The sequence below is a fragment of the Schistocerca nitens genome, chromosome 2, assembly GCF_023898315.1.
Source record: "Schistocerca nitens isolate TAMUIC-IGC-003100 chromosome 2, iqSchNite1.1, whole genome shotgun sequence".
Taxonomy (NCBI): Eukaryota; Metazoa; Arthropoda; class Insecta; order Orthoptera; family Acrididae; genus Schistocerca; species Schistocerca nitens.
Window position 1 is genome coordinate 595,573,534 of NC_064615.1, and position 22,256 is coordinate 595,595,789.

The 22,256-nt window shown below is 37.0% G+C and overlaps 1 protein-coding gene across 1 annotated transcript in view; it reads left to right on the forward strand.

Moving 5' to 3' along the window:
• The window catches only part of LOC126236667 (cytoplasmic dynein 2 heavy chain 1), an 873,274-nt gene that overhangs the window by 168,594 nt on the left and 682,424 nt on the right, over positions 1 to 22,256 (forward strand). Inside the window, exons 13-14 of the mRNA XM_049946146.1 lie at positions 7,561 to 7,659; positions 20,197 to 20,330. Coding sequence (XP_049802103.1) covers positions 7,561 to 7,659; positions 20,197 to 20,330 — 233 coding nt within the window. The remainder of the gene's footprint in view (positions 1 to 7,560; positions 7,660 to 20,196; positions 20,331 to 22,256) is intronic.

Here is a 22,256-nt window from a genome sequence, read left to right on the forward strand (position 1 = left end):
AGCACTTCAAAGCTGGCAATTAATTACAAATCCTTTGGGAGTTAATCCCTAGGATTTTGTACTCTTGCCTGCAGGGGAAGGGGGGGGGGGTATTTCTTTCAATCTTAATCTGATGCTACCAGGTGTCATAGAGATATTGTTATCTGAATTGGAGGGATAGTCACCTAATCTGAACTATGTTCAAAATCAGCTACCTGAGTAGCAGGCTCTACACCTGACCTATTTGTGGGGACCCTACAATTCTGAACCATACAGTGCAAGTCCAGGAAGTCGCAGAAAAGCTTATCAGAAAACCTTATACGTGTCTGGCTCAGTCTTCTGCTTGACTCAAAGCCAGGGGGTTACAATCAGTTCTGAAAACAATGCTGCAGATTTTGAGGTTTGTTGAAACTCTGTGAGGAAGGCTGGTTTTCTCATCCTTCCCTGAAAGTTGCTGGAATGATCTGAGAATGACCTTATAGCCCAGATGACAGGCATAATTTGTTCAGATGTGCATCACTATCACCAGTTAGTTTCATGCTGTTTCCTCAGTGGCTTACAACATCCCTGCTCTGTAAGAACTGTGCTCATGCAGTTGGTTGTAACAGTCTAATCATGCATGCGAAGGCTGTTGTTTGAGAGGTACTTCATTAGGTACATTCTCAGTCATCAGGTACATTCGCAGTCTAATGATAACCCTCTTGCTGCAGAAGGTAATGCTTATTAGTGGCTTCATTTGTGAAGTGGTTTTGCAACTGTGATGATCATAGAAAAATGTGGGACTACCTTTCAGAAAAGAGCACACAACTTTTTTTCCAAGGGATACTTTTTTTTATTGAGTGCTGTACTTCTTGGCACAGAACTGTTAACATTACACACAAGGTATTACACACTTCTATAAATCACTGTACTTGTATAAATCAATACTGGACACTCTCGAATAATCATGATGTTGAACACAGTTTATCAAGTAGTCAATCCCAACATTTAAGAAAAATTCTCAGAAAGAGTAACACAATTGTAGCTTATAATTATACAGTGACTAGACATTTGTGACTACACTCAGCTATTGATATCACTTGACTCTTCCTGCTACAACTAGAGAGCCTCTGGCTCGAGCATTTCAGTCACAACCCAGGAAATGTGCACTACCCGATATGGTTGTGCATTGCTCAGACAGTAGCAAATGAGGGCACTGTTTCCAGGTGGGTTGTGACTTCATAACTTGTCACATAGCTGTCACTACTGTCTGCTCTCCAGACAGTAGACCTGTGGCTTATTGTGCCATATTACACTTTATTCAAAGTCAATTTAATGCAAGGGTTACAGGCTGTCAGAATAACATATTAAATTTGATGAGATCCCTAGGCATATACACTGAGTGCATCTGGTGTTCCATCCCATTCCTTGCTGCCATTTCCCTAAGGGCTGAAATTATTTGCCCTGAATTTGAACTGATGATGCTTTATAGTAACCTAACCTTTTATCTACCTGTTCCTGACACAGTACACAGTAGGTTTGCTAAAATGAAGTGAATTCACTGGCTCAGTGTTAGCTTTTGTAGAGGTCAGCACATCAGTATTGTTGTTTAGGTGGAAAGTTATAACACCCTAAGTTTGTCGTGGACCCTATCTCAGCTCTACAGGGTATCTAGCTCTATCACTGACACACAACTCACAGTCAAGTGAATGAGTAGTGATATATGCTGTTTGCCCTGTAGAGGGCACAGAATCCACAGGAGAAGATAGTATGTGAGGTTTCTTTAGTATTGTGGCACACGATTCTTGGGAACCTTCCCAACTCACCCATTTACAGCAGCTTCCTGTCATTTGACAGTAGTCAGGGTGATTTACATTTGCTAACAAATGTCAACTAACTCATCCTATGCCTGAGAACAGCATTCACATTGAGGTTAAAGTATTTCTGGTGCATTGTCTTACAGAACAGAAGATAACAAAAGAGGAAAGGCCGCTGGACCTGATGGAATACCAGTTCGATTTTGCACAGAGTACGCGAAGGAACTTGTCCCCCTTCTTGCAGCGGTGTACCGTAGGTCTATAGAAGAGCGTAGCGTTCCAAAGGATTGGAAAAGGGCACAGGTCATCCCCGTTTTCAAGAAGGGACGTCGAACAGATGTGCAGAACTATAGACCTATATCTCTAACGTCGATCAGTTGTAGAATTTTGGAACACGTATCATGTTCGAGTATAATGACTTTTTTGGAGACTAGAAATCTACTCTGTAGGAATCAGCATGGGTTTCGAAAAAGACGGTCGTGCGAAACCCAGCTCGCACTATTCGTCCACGAGACTCAGAGGGCCATTGACACGGGTTCACAGGTAGATGCTGTGTTTCTTGACTTCCGCAAGGCATTCGATACAGTTCCCCACAGTCGTTTGATGAGCAAAGTAGGAGCGTATGGACTGTCAGACCAGTTGTGTGATTGGATTGAAGAGTTCCTAGATAACAGAACGTAGCATGTCATTCTCAATGGAGAGAAGTCTTCTGAAGTAAGAGTGATTTCAGGTGTGCCGCAGGGTAGTGTCATAGGACCGTTGCTATTCACAATATACATAAATGACCTTGTGGATGACATCGGAAGTTCACTGAGGCTTTTTGCAGATGATGCTGTGGTGTATCGAGAGGTTGTAACAATGGAAAATTGTACTGAAATGCAGGAGGATCTGCAGCGAATTGACACATGGTGCAGGGAATGGCAATTGAATCTCAATGTAGACAAGTGTAATGTGCTGCGAATACATAGAAAGATAGATCCCTTATCATTTAGCTACAAAATAGCAGGTCAGCAACTGGAAGCAGTTAATTCCAAATTATCTGGGAGTACGCATTAGGAGTGATTTAAAATGGAATGATCATATAAAGTTGATCGTCGGTAAAGCAGATGCCAGACTGAGATTCATTGGAAGAATCCTAATGAAATGCAATCTGAAAACAAAGGAAGTAGGTTACAGTACGCTTGTTCGCCCACTGCTTGAATACTGCTCAGCAGTGTGGGATCCGTACCAGATAGGGTTGACAGAAGAGATAGAGAAGATCCAACGGAGAGCAGCGCGCTTCGTTGCAGAATCATTTAGTAATCGCGAAAGCGTTACGGAGATGATAGATAAACTCCAGTGGAAGACTCTGCGGGAGAGACGCTCAGTAGCTCGGTACGGGCTTTTGTTAAAGTTTCGAGAACATACCTTCACCGAAGAGTCAAGCAGTATATTGCTCCCTCCTACGTATATCTCGCGAAGAGACCATGAGGATAAAATCAGAGAGATTAGAGCACATACAGAAGCATACCGACAATCCTTCTTTCCACGAACGATACGAGACTGGAATAGAAGGGAGAACTGATAGAGGTACACAGGGTACCTTCCGCCACACACCGTCAGGTGGCTTGCGGAGTATGGATGTAGATGTAGATGTAGAAAATAAGCTTGCTGATTCTCTTTTAAAGTAGTACACAAAATGAGATTTCTGTTAGGGAACAGAAGAATCTAAGATAAAACTTACTAATTTATTGAAATTTTTGGTGTTGTAGATGCTTAAAAACTTGAAACTAGTGTTCATTCAATAAATGCTGACAATGTTGAAAGGGAAAACTAAATGTAACACTATATGCTAGTTATAATACGCTGATCAGGCAGAACATTATTGCCACCAACCAACTATCAATATAAAGCCATCCAGCATCATCTGGCAAGGAGTGACTGCTAGTCAGACACACACCTGGTGTATGCATTATCAGAGTGCATACTGTCCGTGTGTAGAATGGGGAATTCAGAAATTGCATGTCATTTTGGGTGTTTAAGGAGTGCTGTGGTGAGTGTCTTCAACAAGTAGCGAAACAAAAGTGAAACAACATCCAGACAATATGTAGGACATTCAGCCCAGTTGTCAATCATGTGATTATAGCCACAACATGGTTTGGGACAACATTATCCCATTTTCAAGTGCTAAAAACAAGGAAACCAGGTAAAACTGTCCTCCTTATACTGATAGAAATATAAAGATCACATAAGTCCTGAGTTATAACCTACCCTTTTTTTTGCGGCATTGGTCCTAGTCATGACTTAAAAACAAGCTGCACATATGTGTCGTCCACTCAAACCATAAAACGTAAAACATCCAAAGCCAATGCATCCACCATTCACGAAGTACAGTTGCAGACAAAGCCGCTGCCATCACCTACCAACAATGATATTTACTCAAAACCTAATGCTCAGCATCAACAGTACTACTTTCTGCCATAAAATCTTTTAGCATTGGCTGTTTGGTCCTAGCCCATTCTAACTTACAATAACTTACGCCGCAATCTGAATGAAAATAGCATGCATAAATCCTATGCCGCTTGTGAAATATGTTAGTGCCAGCTTCTTAAAGGAAGATATTGCTAAAGTGTGCCCAGAAATGCCCTTTAGACACTTCTCTCCTCTCATTTAAAACACCGATGCACTCCTCTTTCAGGGCACAATAAATCTGTACCTAGGATCACACAGACGAGAATCAGACAGGCATTTCTCAGATTTTATGACAGAAAGTAGTATTGTTTTGTGGCTAGGATCAGACAGGAATTTCTTAAAGATTTTATGACAGAAAATAGTATTGTTTTGTGTATCATTTCTACTAGCCTTCTTGTATGACAATTAAATTGGGGCAATTCTCCTGGGTTTTCCTTTGTAAAGGAACATTTGAAAATGTAGTTAAACATTTCAGTTTTTGCTTTGCTACCCTCAATATCAGTTCCTGTCTTATTCACTAGGGACTGGACACTAACTTTGGTGCCCGTAACAGCCTCTACATATGACAATAATTTCTTTGAGTTCTGTGAAAGATCAATTGACAATATTGTGTTACGGTAGTCATTGAAGGCATCATGCATTGCTCTCTTGATTTTTGGGGGTGTGTGATAATTTAAATGAGAATAGTACTGCTAAAATTGTATAAAGCACAAATGTTGACAACAGTTGGTGCAATAGCACAAAATACATTTTTTATGGCACAGTGTATAAAAACATGCATTATATGACAGTGTATCCATGCATTTTGGTACAGTCACTAGGAAAAACACATTTAAATTTTATATTAACTTTTTGTACCCAAGTTTTTGAGATGAATTTATCTGATGCACCTTTTACACTAGCATGCCAAAGATGAACATTCCAGTGTCCAGTGTCAGTACATCTCATGGAAAAGATGTAAGATATGGAGCACAACAAAGCAACATCTTTCACATGAGGTGACCAACAGTTCCACTTAGTTAAATGGTCATATTCTCTTTTTATTTTTATTACTCAGTGTATCTGTCTGCCTTTCATACTGATCATTCAGTTTCATTAAACAATGTACTATTTGATTTTTTTGGTTTCATTCATATACTGAGTAGACAATTGTACCACTTAGGCATAGATAACAAAGGTTTTGTTTGACACATTGTACACTAAGAAACTCAATGTAAACCATTGATACATTTGCGATGAAACTTTGGTGAGTTGTTCTCCGCACGCTTATGAAGGTTCATAGCCCCTAAAAAGGAGTACATCTACATCTACATCTGCATAGATGCCCTGCAAGCCATCATAAGTTGTGCGGCAGAGGGTACCCCATACCACTATTTGTCATTTCCCCTTCTGCTCCACTCGCAAATAGAGCAAGGGAAAAATGACTGTACACCTCCGTATGAGGCCTAATCTTCTGTATCTTATGTTCATGGTCCTTATGCGTGATGTATGTTGGCAGGAGCAAAATTGTTCGACAGTCAGCTTCTAATGCCAGTCGTCTAAATTTTCTTTGTAGTATTTCCCAAAAAGAACGCCGCTTTCCCTCCATTTGAGTTCCCGAAGCATCTCCATAGTTTTGTTCAAACCTACCGGTAAACATTGAGATTCATGAGAAACCAACATATGAGGCATAGCTTCTGTTTTATGACTTCTTTACTACTAAAGCTATTTGCAACACATTTCGCAATGTTGCGTCAAAACTTTCAAATCAGTCGGTCAAGAACTTTCCGAGTTTGCTGTTGAGAGCAAATGAATGGAAATTTAAATGTTCCTAATCACTTACCAATGATTCCAACATACATGCCATTTGAGTTCAAATCCAATTTCCATTTCGACTCACATTTGCAATGACCATGAAGGCACAGGGACAACCACTACAATTGACAGACTAAATTTGGAAAATCCATGCTTCTCACATGAACAACTGTATCTGGTGAGGGAAACCATCTGACTTATTTGTGTGCACCAGATGTAAAAACCAAAACTATTGTGTATCCAAAAACTCATCAATAAATAGATTATGAAATCACTTCTTTTGCTTTCCATGGTATTGCAAGACATTACTGGGTACATCTAGTTAAATATGAAAATAATGATGATTCCCTACTGTTTTAGGGAATAGATCTATCTAGATTATTTGAAAGCAGTATTATGATTACTTGTGGAGGCTGTGGCTATTTTATTCTAATTAGTTAATGTCCATGAACTGTACATTTATTCCCAGGCGTAATTTCACATGCCAAATTAAATGGCTCACTAGAAAGTGCCACTTGACAATAGAAACAAAATATTATGTAGCAACTATCACCTAACAATAATTTTAATGTATGTAACAATTATTTTAAGACAAATTCATCAGATGTTGAGAGTGTGTCCTATAAATCTGCCCTGCCATTCAAATAAAATATTTACTAATGCAACAAATTAATTACTCCAGAAAGTTTTTGATTTTTTGTTTCTTGTGGTTTAAAAACCATTTAGTTTGAAGTTTGATAAATGTTTAATGCTATCACTCTTTGCAGTGATGTGCACAAAGAATCCACCTAGGTTTGTTGAAAACAGTGTTATAATTTATTGTGGTGGCTGTATCAGTTTTTTCTAAACAGTTAATGTCTGTAAACTGTGGCCTTATTCCCAGGCAGAAGTTCCCATTACAAATTGATTTACACAACCAGAACTGTCACATGCCAACAGAAACATAAAAAGGGCCTTACAACTGTAACCTATCCATAATTTTAATGCAAATGTATCAGATGAGAAGGAGGTGTATTGCCCTTAAAATAAAATTGTGACTAACACAGATAATGCACTTTTCCAGAGAGGTGACATTTTCTTTTCTTTTGATTTTGTTTAAATTATTATAAATGTTAAACTAATATTATAGTCTATAGTGAAGTGCAAAGTGATATACCTCCAGACCTTTGTTGGTCATAGATAAGTATGGTGCCACTTCTTTAGTGAGAAACAGACAGTGGTCTCAAATGACAAATACTTTTCTGCAAAAGGCTGACATCCATTTTTAAGATACAATGTGGCATAGAATTTTAATGTATTTGGGGGGTTTGTACCTTTGAGTGAGCTCCAATGAATCTCAGAGCATTACTCATAAAAGGCAAAGATTCATTTTTGGGTTTTAGTCTATCACTACTTTCCAAAAATACATACATAAAGTAAGGTCTTCGACCAAAGCAATGTGTAATAGAAAATACCTTGTCGCGAGTAAAAAAAAAATAAAAATAAAAAAATTTTTTTTTGTCTATTGTTACCTAGTCGTAACTTATGTGCCATGTTGCAGGTTCTTGCACTGATGGAGTCAGATTCCCTTCGGTATCAACACAAAATGAAGGAAATTTTGAGGAATATACGTGATATATTTGATCAAGTGGATAAACAGGTTAGTCACTGTACATATTTATAAGACACTCACTTGTACACACACACGCGTCTAATTAACACTCTTAGTTCGATGTATACTCCAATTCCTAGTGGCTAGTGCTGCCTCATTGTCTAGAAAATTTGTTCTTGTGTAATTGTGGGAAACCATAGACTGCTACACTAGTTCAAAATGACATTTTCCAATGACTACTTATGATAGATACTTTTCAAGAAAGATTTTGAGGACCGAACGAGGTGACGCAGTGGTTAGCACACTGGATTCGCATTTGGGAGGATGACAGTTCAAACCCGCACCTGACCATCCTGATTTAGGTTCTCCATGATTTCCCTAAATCACTTCTGTCAAATGCTGGGATGTTTCCATTGAATGGGTGTGACTGACTTCCTCCCCCACCCTTCTCTAATCTGATGGGACCAGTGACCTCGCCGTTTGGTCCCCTCCCCCGAATCAATCAATTAAAGAATTTGAGAAGATCAAACATTAAAGAACCTATAAAACTAAAGTCAGTTTGAATAATTCTGACACAAGATGAATTTAAACACTGTGTCAAACTAAAAATCAATTGTTAAAGAGAATGCCAGAATATAAATATACTATTACTGAATATCTGTATATAAACTGAAACTTTCTCAGAAGGTCTTATTGGATGTATGAAAACTGTTATAGACAGCATATAGATAATACTGTCGCCAATTCCCTATTGAGGCAGCTTCTCATTTGGCTTAAAAAGAACAAGTACAAATAATTGCAGAATGTAACATATTGGAAATATATTTTGCATATCTACTTATGCGTCATTAAATTGTGTCAACTAGTTTCTTGGTGCTGTGCTTTATTATAGATAAATTTTGGAGTTTTTTCTTTTTTCTAATATCATATAGAGTTTAGTTTAGTCATTTTGTAGTACATTTATCTGTATGTAATATTACAACCACAATGTGCTTTGGCAAAAATTGCATGTGCATACTTAAAATGAGAAATAAATAGAAGCACACATTTTTATCTTCACAACAGAGATAAATAAAAGTACATTTTATCTTACCAATTGAAGTGAAACATCTTTATCTTCATAACATAAATAAAAATACATCATTTTCATATTCAGGACTTTGTTTACACTTTTATTTATGTTTTATTATTTTAACTTTGTGGTACTGATTGCATCTTGTATTTTACTTAAGTGTGAAGTTAGATTTCCAGTAGCAGTATTCTCACACTAAGGACTACCTTACAAATCTAATAATTCGTTTATTCCATCAAAACTTTTGTCTATTACGAATGGTTTTAGTTTCCTTTTGAAGACGTGTACATTATTGATTTCCATATTTATATTGGTGGGAAACTTATTGTGTTTCTTTGTTGTAACTCCCTAATGTATCTTTACCAGTGTGGCAGAGCCTTGGTGAAAATATATATGTATATTTTTTTGTTGTGTCATGGTTGTGAATATCACAGTTTGTCTGAGAAATTGTCCTACTGTTGACTACCAACAACACTTGTATTCAGAATGTCTCTTCTAAAAGTCCTTTGGTGTTTCAACTGATATTTGTAATTTCGTTTTCACATTGTGTAGCTAGGCTTTGCCCAAATAAACACTACTCATTACATCTTTCATGCGATGCACAATTTTGATGGAAAGTACTGGTTTGTTTCCTGTTACAAACAAAATTATTTTGAAAGAAGAATTTTACATGCCCATTTGATAGAGTGGTCTCACATTAGACTAGTGTGATATTCATTTTATTGATACGTATTTACAGTAACAGTAAAACATGAAGAATAACCAGTACTCCAGCTGTGACAGCACTGCCCTGTACTGTGCTGACTGCTACCACTAAACTTGCAGTGCTACTGAGTTGCTGATGGACTTCTGTTTATTCTTTGTATTTTACTGTCCTTGTTAATACATATAGATAAAATGAATATCCCACTGTAGTAATTTTGGACCACTCTGTTGAATGCACATGTAAAATTCCACCTTAAAAATGATTTTGTCTATTTGTTTGGGCTGATTCCAGGTACACAATGCAAAAATGAACTTGCGAATATTTGCTGAAACACAAGAGAAAATGTACCTGATGATCCTTAGGAGAGACCCCATGTCTTGACCTATAATGTGAATATCCTGAGAGATATGAAGACACCCTTGCAGCATGTTCTTTTAGTAACTTTACATATTAATCTCATGTTTTGTTTTTGGAGTTCCTCATTTCCTCTAACATATCCTCAGACGATAACACTATATCATAGCACAGACTAGAAATAAGCAAAATATGACAGTTGCATTATTTTTCTGTCAAAAAAAGTGAGAAATAGCTTTCTGTGCAAAACATGGCTAAATGTGTTGAACAGCTTATCATTTTTCTCATTTCATCTCAACTTACTCCCATCCAGATGCCTAGGAAGTTCGTCTGTGGGTTTTCATTAATTTTCTGAATGTTAATACCATTTCAGGAACTTGATGTTTGTTATCTGGAATAGCACGATATTAGTTTTTGAAGGAAAAAGAGAGTTATGTTTTTACTGTGAACCATTTGTATACTTGGGACTGTATTCTCTTGGCTACAACCTGCCTTATGTAATTAATGTAGAGCAAAAGAAAAATCAATGTAACAAGGACTGAGTCCTAGGCATTACCATACTTGTCCCCATTCTGAATTTGTTGTTATCCTTGATCTGCTAGGACAACTATTTGATTTCTTTGAGGCCATAGTGTAAAACATATTTTTACACAATCAAAGGCCCTATCATGCTAACAAAAGATTCTCAGAGGATACCTTGTGAAGTTTGACTCATCTAGAATTTCATTAGTAAGACTGCGTATGGCTCTTTCTGTGGAAATCTCTTTATAAAAGATAATCTGCGAAGATTCAGTAATTCATTTTGTGAAATGTGTTTATAAAACCTGCCATAAACTATTCTCCCAAACACTTTTGAAAACATTGGCAGCAGAGAGATGGGCTTGCAGTTAGGTGTTAGATGTCTTTCTCCACTTTTGTGATTTGCCATCATCTATCAGGAAATATACCAGTTTTCATTGGCAAGTTACACAAATAGCACAATGTGTGACTCATTAAGTCTAGAGAGGATTTTAAAATTGTACTTGATATTCCACAGAACCCCGAGGACTGGGTACATTTTACTAATTTTATGATTTTTACAAGATTATTTTTAGTAGTTGCACTTTTGAAATGAAGTGCATTGTTTTTTACATGTTACAGGTGATCAGGCTTGTATGGGAGACTGGTTATTGTGGTATTCTCTTTTTCCCAACTACAGTGACAAAAAAATCATTAAATTCTGAAACTGCCACTTTTTGATTCCACTATAGAGGACTTTGATTTCCCTACTTGTTATAATTTTGTGTTCCTATTTGTCTCACATTTTGTGTTGCTCCATATAGGTTTTACATTATTTTTGTCAAGCACTATTTCCTTTCCTGTGGGGTTGGTTTGATTTTAATCTCTCTTTGGGGCAAGCAGGCTGCAGAGAGTTGGAGGAAAGAGCTTATGAATGAAGTGATTTTCTCATTCAGTGTCTGCCTGGTAATACTTCTTCTGTTGTTATCATTGTAAAGTATTTCTAAATATAGTGGTAGATTCAGCATTTAATCTTCTGACATTTTTAACTTTGATGTGATCACTTGCTGCTTTCCTGCTCTCCAGTTTTAAGATTGTAATTTGACCATAATGGTTGAACAGGCCATTTATTATAGCCTGTTCATTTACTTCATTTAACAAGTGGGGTTCAGGTACAGATTATAAGAAGTGTTCTTTCTGAGCCCATCTACGTTTGTTCAGAATGCGATCATAGGGAATAAGTTGAAAGTGAACAATGATGGTTTTGACTGTTCATGGCTACTATTACTTGGAATGAAATTAGTGTTAAAATCTCCACATAATATAATCTTACTGTTGTTTCTATAAAGTTCTATAGGAATTGTTTCTAGCTAGGAAAGGAGCTTTGAAATGTTTACTGCAGGTGCTCTGTAAACTGTTATAATTATGAGGGACAGAGTTTCCAGAACTGATTTTACAGCACATTATTCAGTATGTTGTTTAAAGAAGTATTGAATTAAATCTGTGACCTGTGACAGTAGAGTGTTGTTGGTCATAACTGCTGCCAAGTACCAGGACATTTTTCTGTCGTCTTACCCACTTCCTTGTCTTGCCATTTGTTGACAGTCTTACCAGATTGTAACAGATCTTCCTTTTTAATTTGCTCATTTTCAAGGCCCTTCTAGTTGCTCGAATGTTTGCATATTGGCATTTATAGCTGACTATTACTTTTAGATCACTTCCTCCCATAACTGTTGTTCATTTTATTATTGTGTACATTAGGTAGCTTAAATTTTCAATCCACTTGTCAGTATTGACGTGTTTCCATCTTTAAAATTTTATATTTTCAATGTTTTTGAGTTGTAGGATGCCTTGCACTTACAAGTATCACTATCTTAATACTTTTGTTTGACAGAAGTATCGAATTTTGCACAAAAAATAATGCTCTGTGCTACACATCAAGCACTGAACTCCATTACTGACTGTTTTTCAGAACCTTTCAATAATTATAGAGGAATTAATGCACTTATTTTATTTAATTTACTTATTAATCTTATACAACACATCATATTTATATTTTAATACATCAGTTTGCTCTAACAATCCATGATTATTTCATTCATGCAGTTGTGATAATTACGTTTTATCCACAAATCTGTTTAACAGTATTTTTATCACAGCCATAATTGTTAATTCGTGTGGGCATTCACACAACTACAGTGGAACTTTGATTTTATGTTCTCCAATTTTATATTTTTCATGGTTCTATGCTATAAATTTGTAACCCCTGTGACGTTTGATGTGACTGAATGAGTTACAAATGGCATAAAAAACAGATGGTTCACACCATGGGTTGTGACGGAGTTAAGGGAATATTGTAGGCTGTTGTGGAGAGGGGAGATGTGAGAGAGGGGAGATGTGCATTGGCAGCACAGCTTGCAACGTTTAGCTGCACTGCACAATTATGGTACAACTACTGCTAGGTTGCAGCAGCAATGGGAAAATGGGACAGTTGACACGGAGTGTTTCAGATGTGAGCCAATACGTAACAAAGGAGCCTAGCTGCCACCTTTTCTTGTGCCACTTATAACTCAGTCTCATATTTTTGCACGTATTTCTGATGTACTGTATTCAGCAACAGCATTGATTGTCAACCTTTTAAATTCAAACGCTGAGTCTCGAAGAATATGCTCAGTCCGAATCAAGGAAATGTCATCCATTTTTGGCTAGTGAACTCTTGTTGGGTGGTGACTTGTTACGTCACCCAATAGCCAGCACAGCCACCACACTACGCTAACAAATGTAAAATGAGCTTGCCTGCTGGATGTGTGGAGAGGGGAAGTGGACCTTGAATGACAGGAGTGCTGGTAGGGGTGAAAGCAGTTTGTGAAGTGATGAAAATAGTCTTTTTATGCAGATCATGTGCTATGCAAGAGAAGTCATGCACAAATAAAACAACAGTTTTATGGTAGCACATGTTAAAGACTTTTGTGTTCAAATCTGACACTGTACAGTTGCAACAACTACATACACTACTCATGTGTATACTTTGCACCACACACTGTGGATCGTAAAGATTGGCAGCAGTGATAGAAGGCATGAAGCAAAACTGTAGCGCCTGAGCTTACTTTTAAATTTGCTTTACACACAGTGTACAGGAAAATCACTGAGCTGACTTAAGCATTTGTGAATTGTGGAAGTAAAACCATGTTTTCACATCTGTGTTTCTCTCATCAAGAGAAGAAAACTACACACACATCACATAGGTAAAATTCTATAACAGGGCCAGCAGTGTACTTACGTGATTCGTGCAGGAGTGTTGTCTGCGCTTGCCATGAGGTATGATGTGAACAAAAGAAGGTGTGCCAGCTGTATGTGCTATGCAACGCAGTCAATGAGCAAGCAGCAGACAGATAATGTGTTTGGAAGTTATACATTCAGAATAAAAGGGTGAAACATTGCTGTAAACAAGTATTCTTAATTTAATTGCTCCTTGTTTTATTCACAATTGTTTAAACTGTGATAGTATCTGCAAACTGAGGACAGTGTTGCAAGCTGTGATATATTCATAAAAGCAGTGAAATATTACTCTGCTCTTTGTTGCTGCACTATCGATCTGCGTGAGCACACTAAATGTATCAATGTTTTTTTTTTTTTTTTTTTTTTTTAATTAAATCATAGGAGGAGGTAGGTGGATCAATGTTTTTAATCAAATCATGGGAGAAAGTAGGTGGATAAATGTTTTTAATTAGATCATGGGAGAAGGTAAGTGGATCAATGTTTATTAATACATCAAATGTGCAGCTCTATTATAAATAAACATTGATGCCTTCTCCCATGATTTAACTAAAAAAACATTGATCCACTTAATCAGTGCACTCGCACAGTTTGATTGCATATTCTTTTCACCACTATATTTGATACATTTTCGTGTCTCTGCAATTAATCCACAAGACATGCACCAATGTAAGTCCACTTTATAGCACTTGCTTACATAATCACAAAATCTTGAAACTCACTAATACACCAAAAAACAGCAAACAAGATAATGGTTTCAATTTTAGTGATAGAGATACATTGCGTCTCTTCTCACCTCTCATTGTTTATGTCAAAGAATCATCCCATTGGATACGATTGCTTCTCTTCTCACCTCTCATTGATTGTGTCGAAGAATCATCCCATTGGATACGTGAAACTGACAAATTGACAAACTGTGAGCAGTAAATAAACATCACTTAACTGCTGCTGGCCCTGATCTAGACTTTAATCCCCAAAATGTTGTATTATGACACCTTTCACTTCACAGTTTTCAGTTTAATTCACCATGTTCATCAATTTTTGCTTTTTTTTGGGTGAGCATAAAGAAAAGAACTCCCAAAATCGCATGTTTTGATGTATAATTTTGGTTGTAGCATGTTGGAAAATAGTTTGACTACCTTGTACCCTGACACCAGTTTCAGTTTAATGATGAGTTTATACTTGCTGTTACAAATCTGTGATTTGTTAAGATTGATGCAATTAATTACCTCAAATTATTGTATAAACATAGCCTTGTACATTTAATTTCCTTTACTTGTACAGATTTTGCACAATGTATTGGAGAGGATTATGATTTTTAATCATATATGCCAATTACATATGATTTTGCTCATATTTTGGAAGTTTTACCGTTTTCCTTGATTCTGCATTTTTCTCAGTTTTGCATTTTTTTGAGTCTGGATCTCACAAAAATGTAAAATAGGTGTTTCACTGTATAGTGAGATACAGCTTCGTGTACTATACCCCATATATCTATGGTGACTCATTATTTACAATAGCAAAATTTTGAATGTATGTATTTCTGTGCCATAAACTGATGGTTAGCAAACACTCTAATCATGTCCACACACTATTATTTTTGCACTGGCTTCTTCAATCACTATGCTAATGATGTAGCAGGAAATGCACTGTCCAGTACAATTTTTCAACTAAAATCTGTAGATCTGTTATGCATAAAATTAACGTCTGCTCCTATCTTGACCATTATTCTTCTAAATATCCATTATGAGAAATCAAGCATCTTTCTTTTACCATCTACCAGTTGAGATTGTTTGTCATGGTCTCTCGCCAGTAAAACAAGCCTGTGGTACTTTGTGTTGCACTTGTTAACATATGCTTAGTTTTCACTATTATCATTACCTGACATTGATTACGCAAACTTGAACAGCTGACAAAATCTTTGCATAGTTAAGGGGACAGATGCTTACAAGATTAACTGTGTTGTTTGTCAGAATTAACATGCAGGTTCTACGGAGAACTCTGGATTACCATGATTGACATGTGTCTCACACTAAGAATGACTGGTCAGTCTACTTCAGTAATAGAAGTCAAAATATTGCTTCACATTTTGTGGAATATAATGATATGAACTGTGTCACCAACTTAGCATGGGGCTGGGTTGAATCCTCAACCCGGTACTAAATGTTTCCTTATTTACCTTCTATCCTTGCATTCAATGAATTTCTTTCTGCTCTTATTTCTCACGCATGCCCTTCATAGCTACACCCTTCTCTTCTTCATTCTGAACAACCTATTTTAGGTTGATATGACATATATGCCACTTGTTAAATGGATCATTTATACTGTTAAGTATTCTGAATCTCCATTTCAAAACTATCACTTTGTTGCTTCATTTTTTTTCTGATGCTCTTGACCTTACAATCTGTGCTATTTTTGCTTTCCAGCTGATAAACTGTACAAGAAGTTATCCTTTTTTTCTGTCTAAAAAAGTATTAGGTCGCAGTTCATTACATATTTCATGTTCTTGTTGTCCTCGTGCTCATTGATGTAGCATTGGTGACAAAGAATGTTTCGACTGTTTCTGTTCAGTTTTTTACTGCAGCTGATCTGGCAAAGAGATGAGAATCAGCAGTTTTTACAGAAGATACAAATTATTGATCTATTATCTGAATACTGCATGTTGGATTGGAAATGGAATGTTGTTATTGTGGCTGTCAATGTGTAATACATGCTAGTTCAGAGTAGTGAACTATATCTTAATTTGAACAGGCAGACTACAGATAGTGCAATGCAGACATCAATGCCAGCAAGGTGTATGGGGCACATGGGTTTACACATGCAAATATTTGTGGCAGTATGTAAACCAGTAAATCGAGATTCAGGAGAAGAAAAGGATGCTTCTATTCTCATACACTTTAATTTCATCTGGCTGCCTTCATTTCATCTCATTATTACAGTGGTACTGTTTCTATTTTTTACCTTCAGAAGCATTAAATCATGTGTCCTACGTGCACGTGTCTGGATCAGGACTAGATGTTGAAAACCAAGGAATTCTGCTACATGAGAAAGTAACCAGAGATGCAAGCATTTGGCTACAATATTACTTTGTTTCAGGAAAAATGTCCTTTTTACTTCGAAAAAAGGAAAACTTATCACAGGGAGGGAGACTAATTGTGATTTAAGTAGCAAGATGGAGAGGATAATTAACAAATCAGATAGAAGTGAAAAATAAACTGACGCATAAGTTTATATGAAACAAAAATTATCATAGAGAAAGGAAAGAATCAGAAAGGTGAAAGTGATCTTAAGAAAGAACTGAGGAAGTAAAGCTAAAAGAATGAATTGCCAATGTCAGTGCAAAGTCAGTAAAAAAAACAAGGAATAAGTAGCAAAGAAGTTGTGGCTAGACAGGTGGACTGAAACAACTACATGCTATTTAGCAAGCAAATGAGTGTAAAGCTACTTTATTTGGGATGAGAAATCAGTATCTAATGTATGGTGACATGAATACAAAGGTCATAGCTAGTGTGTTTTGTAGTTATTCCTTTTTCATAGTAGCTCTTACCAGTGTACGGGACAAGGTTACAGAGGAATATGATCCATATGACAAGGAAGAGTATTGAGTAGAAGCACAGAACTGAGTCAGTTTCGTAATTCTACTTAAGTACCAGACTGCTAGGATAATTATGAGAAATCAAGTACATGGTGAAACTGGTATTGTATTCATGAAACCATGTACATGCAAATCTCAAGGCTATAAGGGAGAATGTTTCCCGTAGAGTGGATGTGAGTAGTCAAGATGTGAATAAAGTCCTTTCTTCAGTTACACTTTATACTGTTCCTGAATTGCTATGTTTTCTATTGCATTGTAATAATATACTAATTTCAGAATTTTGTCCTAAAGAAAGTTTCATATCTCATTTCAATCAGTGTGTAACAGATAGTCAAAATGGGTTAATTTCATTCTTCTATGAGATAGACAAAGTATGGATTGCAAAAATTAGTGGGTTTGCATCTTTTTCTCTCTGAAACCTTTCAGCATACGATTTTCTAGTGATGATAAAGCACATAGGTATCAGCAGACAGAATAAGAGTTGCGTATATGTGAATGAAATGATTACATGCCATGTCCAATGTTCAAATAAAGCAAAGAAATTGACATAAAGTAATTCTCTCTGTCTTGGTCAGTTTGTACTAATTCACTTACAGAAAATTACAAGATGCTGGTTTTATGAGTTATCTTTATTCTTTGTCTCCATTTATCTATTTTTCTTCCAAATTCCTCAGGCTGAACACATATATGTAGAACATAGCAAGTAAGTATAATTTAAGGATTAGTTCAGTAAGTTATTCACATGGAATTATGGAAGAAACTTTCCAAGCCTGTATATTTTCCAGTAATGAATCGCCATCCTTGTCATTACTTTCAGTATGGCATATCTAAATCCCAGACTTATTTCCTTCCCCATTCTAGCCAAAACTGCACTGAAACTCCTATCTTTTTTCAGTGGAGCACTAATACTAATTTTAGATAATATAATTTGTTGTTGAGACACTGAGACACATACTTAAGTAAGACTGAAAACTTTGCTAATCTTTGGACAAATCCTTTTTCATGGTAGAGTACACACACACACACACACACACACACACACACACACACATCAGTACACTGCATTGTGCCAGCTGACAACACAGCACTAGTGGAAACTGGGAGAGAGAGGCAAAGGTGCATGGGATAGTAATGCATTGTGGGCATCAACAGCAGTGAGTCTGTGCAGTGCACAATGAGGATATGACATGACAGATATGTGCAACAGTGAAATGAGAGAGGTTGACAGAACAGAAAAGGGAGACTGTGTGGGAAGAGGGTGTGGGTGCAAGATAAATGAAGTGACAGACCTGGGGCATGTGGAGGTGTGTCTGGGGCAGGGGATTACTGGAGACTGAGGCTAGGAGGATTACAGGAATGAAGGATTTATTGCAAAGACAACTACTTTCTATGTAGTTCAGAGAAACCGGTGTTGGAGAAATGAAACTGAGCATGTTGCCCACAGTAGAGTGTTCCACCACTGGGTGGTCATCTCTGTCCTTGGTCACAGTTTGGAGGTGGCTATTCATTTGGGTGGAGAGAAAGTTGGTGGTCATGCCACATATAATGATGTGCATAAATTGCAGCTGCACCCTCTTCCCTACAGTCTACCCTACCTCTGTTCTGCCACCTTACACTGTGTTATTGATACAGTTAATGATACAAGTGTGTGACTGACCTCAGAAAGCTAGATGTATGTTACAAAAACCATTACCGAGTCAATTATGGAATCTGCAGATTGCATTAAATGTGCGTAAAGTTTCTTGTATCTTCTTACCAGGCTCTTGATTTTACTTTTGCGCAAATTCTTCTGACGTCTTTTCTTAGACCTCAGCATTGCAGAATGAGAAGGAGCAAAATTAATTTCTTTCATTTGGAACTTTATCCCTGATAAGTACAGCTGTGATACATTACAATTGACATGTTTACCACCTCCGTGATATAGTAACCTTTGTTTATTATTCAGAAATGACTTATGGTGTAGCAGCATTACTGGAGCTCTCGAAAAAAGCTCAAATATTGCAATATAGAGTTTAGAAGACTTCATGTGATAACTTGTCTTTAATGTGCAACTGGCTACAGTGCAATGTATTGTTCCACAATAACTGTTCTTTGACACAGAATGTTTATGGTGAAGGCACAGCAAATTTGATATTTTATGAAAGTAAAATTCAAACTATTCTTATTTGATTTTCTTTCTCATTTTGGATCTTTTACCACTTATTAGGATGAATTCTATTATTTTTAACATCAGCCTACAACAAACATCATATACTTAAATGACGCATTATGACTTCCTCCCAATCCAGTCCTCCACATAATTATCATGTCATAATCACTGTTTGCTGCACAAATTCACTGGTGCTGCTCATGTCATAATCACTGTTTGCTGCACAAATTCACTGGTGCTGCTGCCTATGTCCCATTCAAAATCCCATGTACCTGCTGCCACCCTCCCACTTGTCACAGGTGCCAGTCACCCTGTCACAGCTTTTGCTCCCACTCCCCAACTCCTTTCACTCACTCCACCCAACATAAATCATCCCAGGCAAGCTGCAGGAGCAGAATTGCAATCCTGTTACAGCCAACAGAATGTAGCTGTACAGATGTGTGAGATATATATTCATCCAAAAGCTAGTAAAATTTTCAATCTTTTGTATGTGCCCATCAAGAACTCAACACTTCCACTAGTGAAAGAGTTGTTACCTTCACTCCTCAGTTTCTTGCATTCTACCAGAACTATATATTATAAATTCATCTTCCAAAAATGTGAAATGTTTTTACCTCTTTTCTTTGATCACTAATAAAGTTCGTACACTTCTGTTGCTGAGTACCATTTTTTTTTGTATTTAAAGACTATTCTAGTTAAATGACAGTACTTGTCATATGCAAAAATACTAATAGTTAGAGGGCCTAATGGTACTGAAATCCAAGACACAATTTATTTCACAGTATTTTTTTACATAGCTCTGACTGATTTGCTCCAGTTTTTAGATTGTTTATTATGCACTGTTTGCTGTTAGAATAGTTCCTCCTTCTGGCTGTTGTATTACATATTTTTAATTTTGAGAAAAATAAATTGATTATCAATTTTTGTTTTTACAGAAATTTGTCAATATGAAATCATGGCGCTTACATTGGGATTACCAGCTATATAAGGCTATTGAATATCATTATCAGTTAGGTTTGGAGACTCTGAATGATCACTTGAGTGAAATCAGTATTGAACTTATTTTCAGGTAATGTAGTTTATTCACAATATATGAATTTTGTTCTTTGTTAAAAATGAACACTGGGAAAACTAATGAACTTACATGATAAGAAATAATATTTATGTGATACAAGTGATTCCTCTGTCGTACAGCACTTTCTAGAAAATGAAAATGAGAAAAAGGCTTCAGAAGTTTAAATGAAACAACATGGAAATTGTTCCTAAGATCAGTACTCAGATTCTCAAACCATTATTTAAAAAAAAATAATTCCACTTCTTCAAAAATTAACAAGTGAATACTTCTGGTTATATACCTCAGGTGTTTTGTCTTGATATAACAACAAAGTGGAAATCTTGGCAGGTGGTAAAAAATATACTCCTCATGTATGGGTTTTACTTGATATAAACTTCATAGTGGCTTATGCCAGATGCACCATCTGGACTCATAAGGAGAGGCATGCATGTCTCATGTGGAACTGAAGATATAGTGAAGTTATACTGTCAAATTGTCCACAGCATTTACACTGGTTTCCCACCACCTGTGGCATGACCACACATCCACCACCCCCTACAGAGGTGGTTCATAGAGAGTGATGTCAGGAGGGCCAATGTCACGACAATCAACAGCAGAGGGTGTGTGATCCCTGCAGCACATTATTCGAGCCTCAGCCCGAGCATCATCATTGGACTGAGTGAGACTATTTTGTTCTTGTGTGGTGGTAATCATGGGGCTGCAGTTTAGAGGGCATGATTTTATGAAAGTTACATTTACAAAACCAGGGGAACCTGTGTGTATCTGTTGCAATTTGGGAGTAATGGTACAGATGAATTGTTAGTACCTGTGTGTTGTACTCAGTGTAATTTACTTGGGCATTCTGCACCTTGTGCTGAATCAATAGTGGAACTGCTTTACTTGTAAACATTTTGGTCACAAGACTAGGCAATGTAAAGTGTTCAGGTGGCTCATTATTAGTCAGAAGAAGTAACTTGGTAGAACACTTCATGACTAACTGTTCTGTGCATATTGTTTTGTTGTAGCATAATTTTTATTATGGATAATGGTCACAGAGGCAAAATCAGAGACACAAGATGACACTAGTGAAGTAGGTGCGTGGTCATTAGTGGATCAGGTGTGGCTCAATTGTGAGTGGATAATGTGGTTATGTTTAATGAATTAGCTGGAAAGAATCATGAGACGGAAGTGTTGGAGTTGCAAACTCTAGGAGTGGATCTGGCTGGCAAATCTTGTTTCATCTTTCTCTGGCAGAGCTCTGAGGATGTGTTGGTATTTATAAAGGATCTTAAGTCATCAGCTGGCGTAGGGGTTTTGTCAGATAAGCAGCTGTTGCAGATTGCAAGGTTATGATTGTCAGGAGAAGCAAAACTATGTGTAAGCTGCACAGAAGCATTGCGAAATACAGAAACTTTTTTCGACCATTTGAGACAGCAGCTGGAACAATGATACATGAAGCATAATAGCGCATGGTCTTTTCACTAACAATTAGGGATGGTATCCAGGAGACATAATGAGGAAGTAGAAGACTTTGTTGATAGAATTACGAAAATGAACATTAACTGGAGAGCTCTCATTCAACATGGAGGTAAATGAAGTGGTGCTGCAGGAGGCCAAGCAACTAGCGCTTCATGCTTTTTTAAGGGATTTGACATCAGAAATGTCTAGGAGAGAGTGTACGGGGGCGTGTAAGGATCTTCATGAGCAGATTAGGTTAGCTTTGGAATAAAAAGAAATTGGTAGGTTGACAGGGGTACGAGAGTGAAAACAGGTATTTACTTTGAATATTAAGTGTTGTAAATGTCATTGAACAGGACAGGTACAGAGGCTATGGTACCAATTACAGAACCCACAGCATAACAGGAGTAACACAGGTCACCAACAGTTTGATGGAAATGGTAGTAGAGGAGGCTTTGGTCAACAGCAGAGTTGCAGGGATAA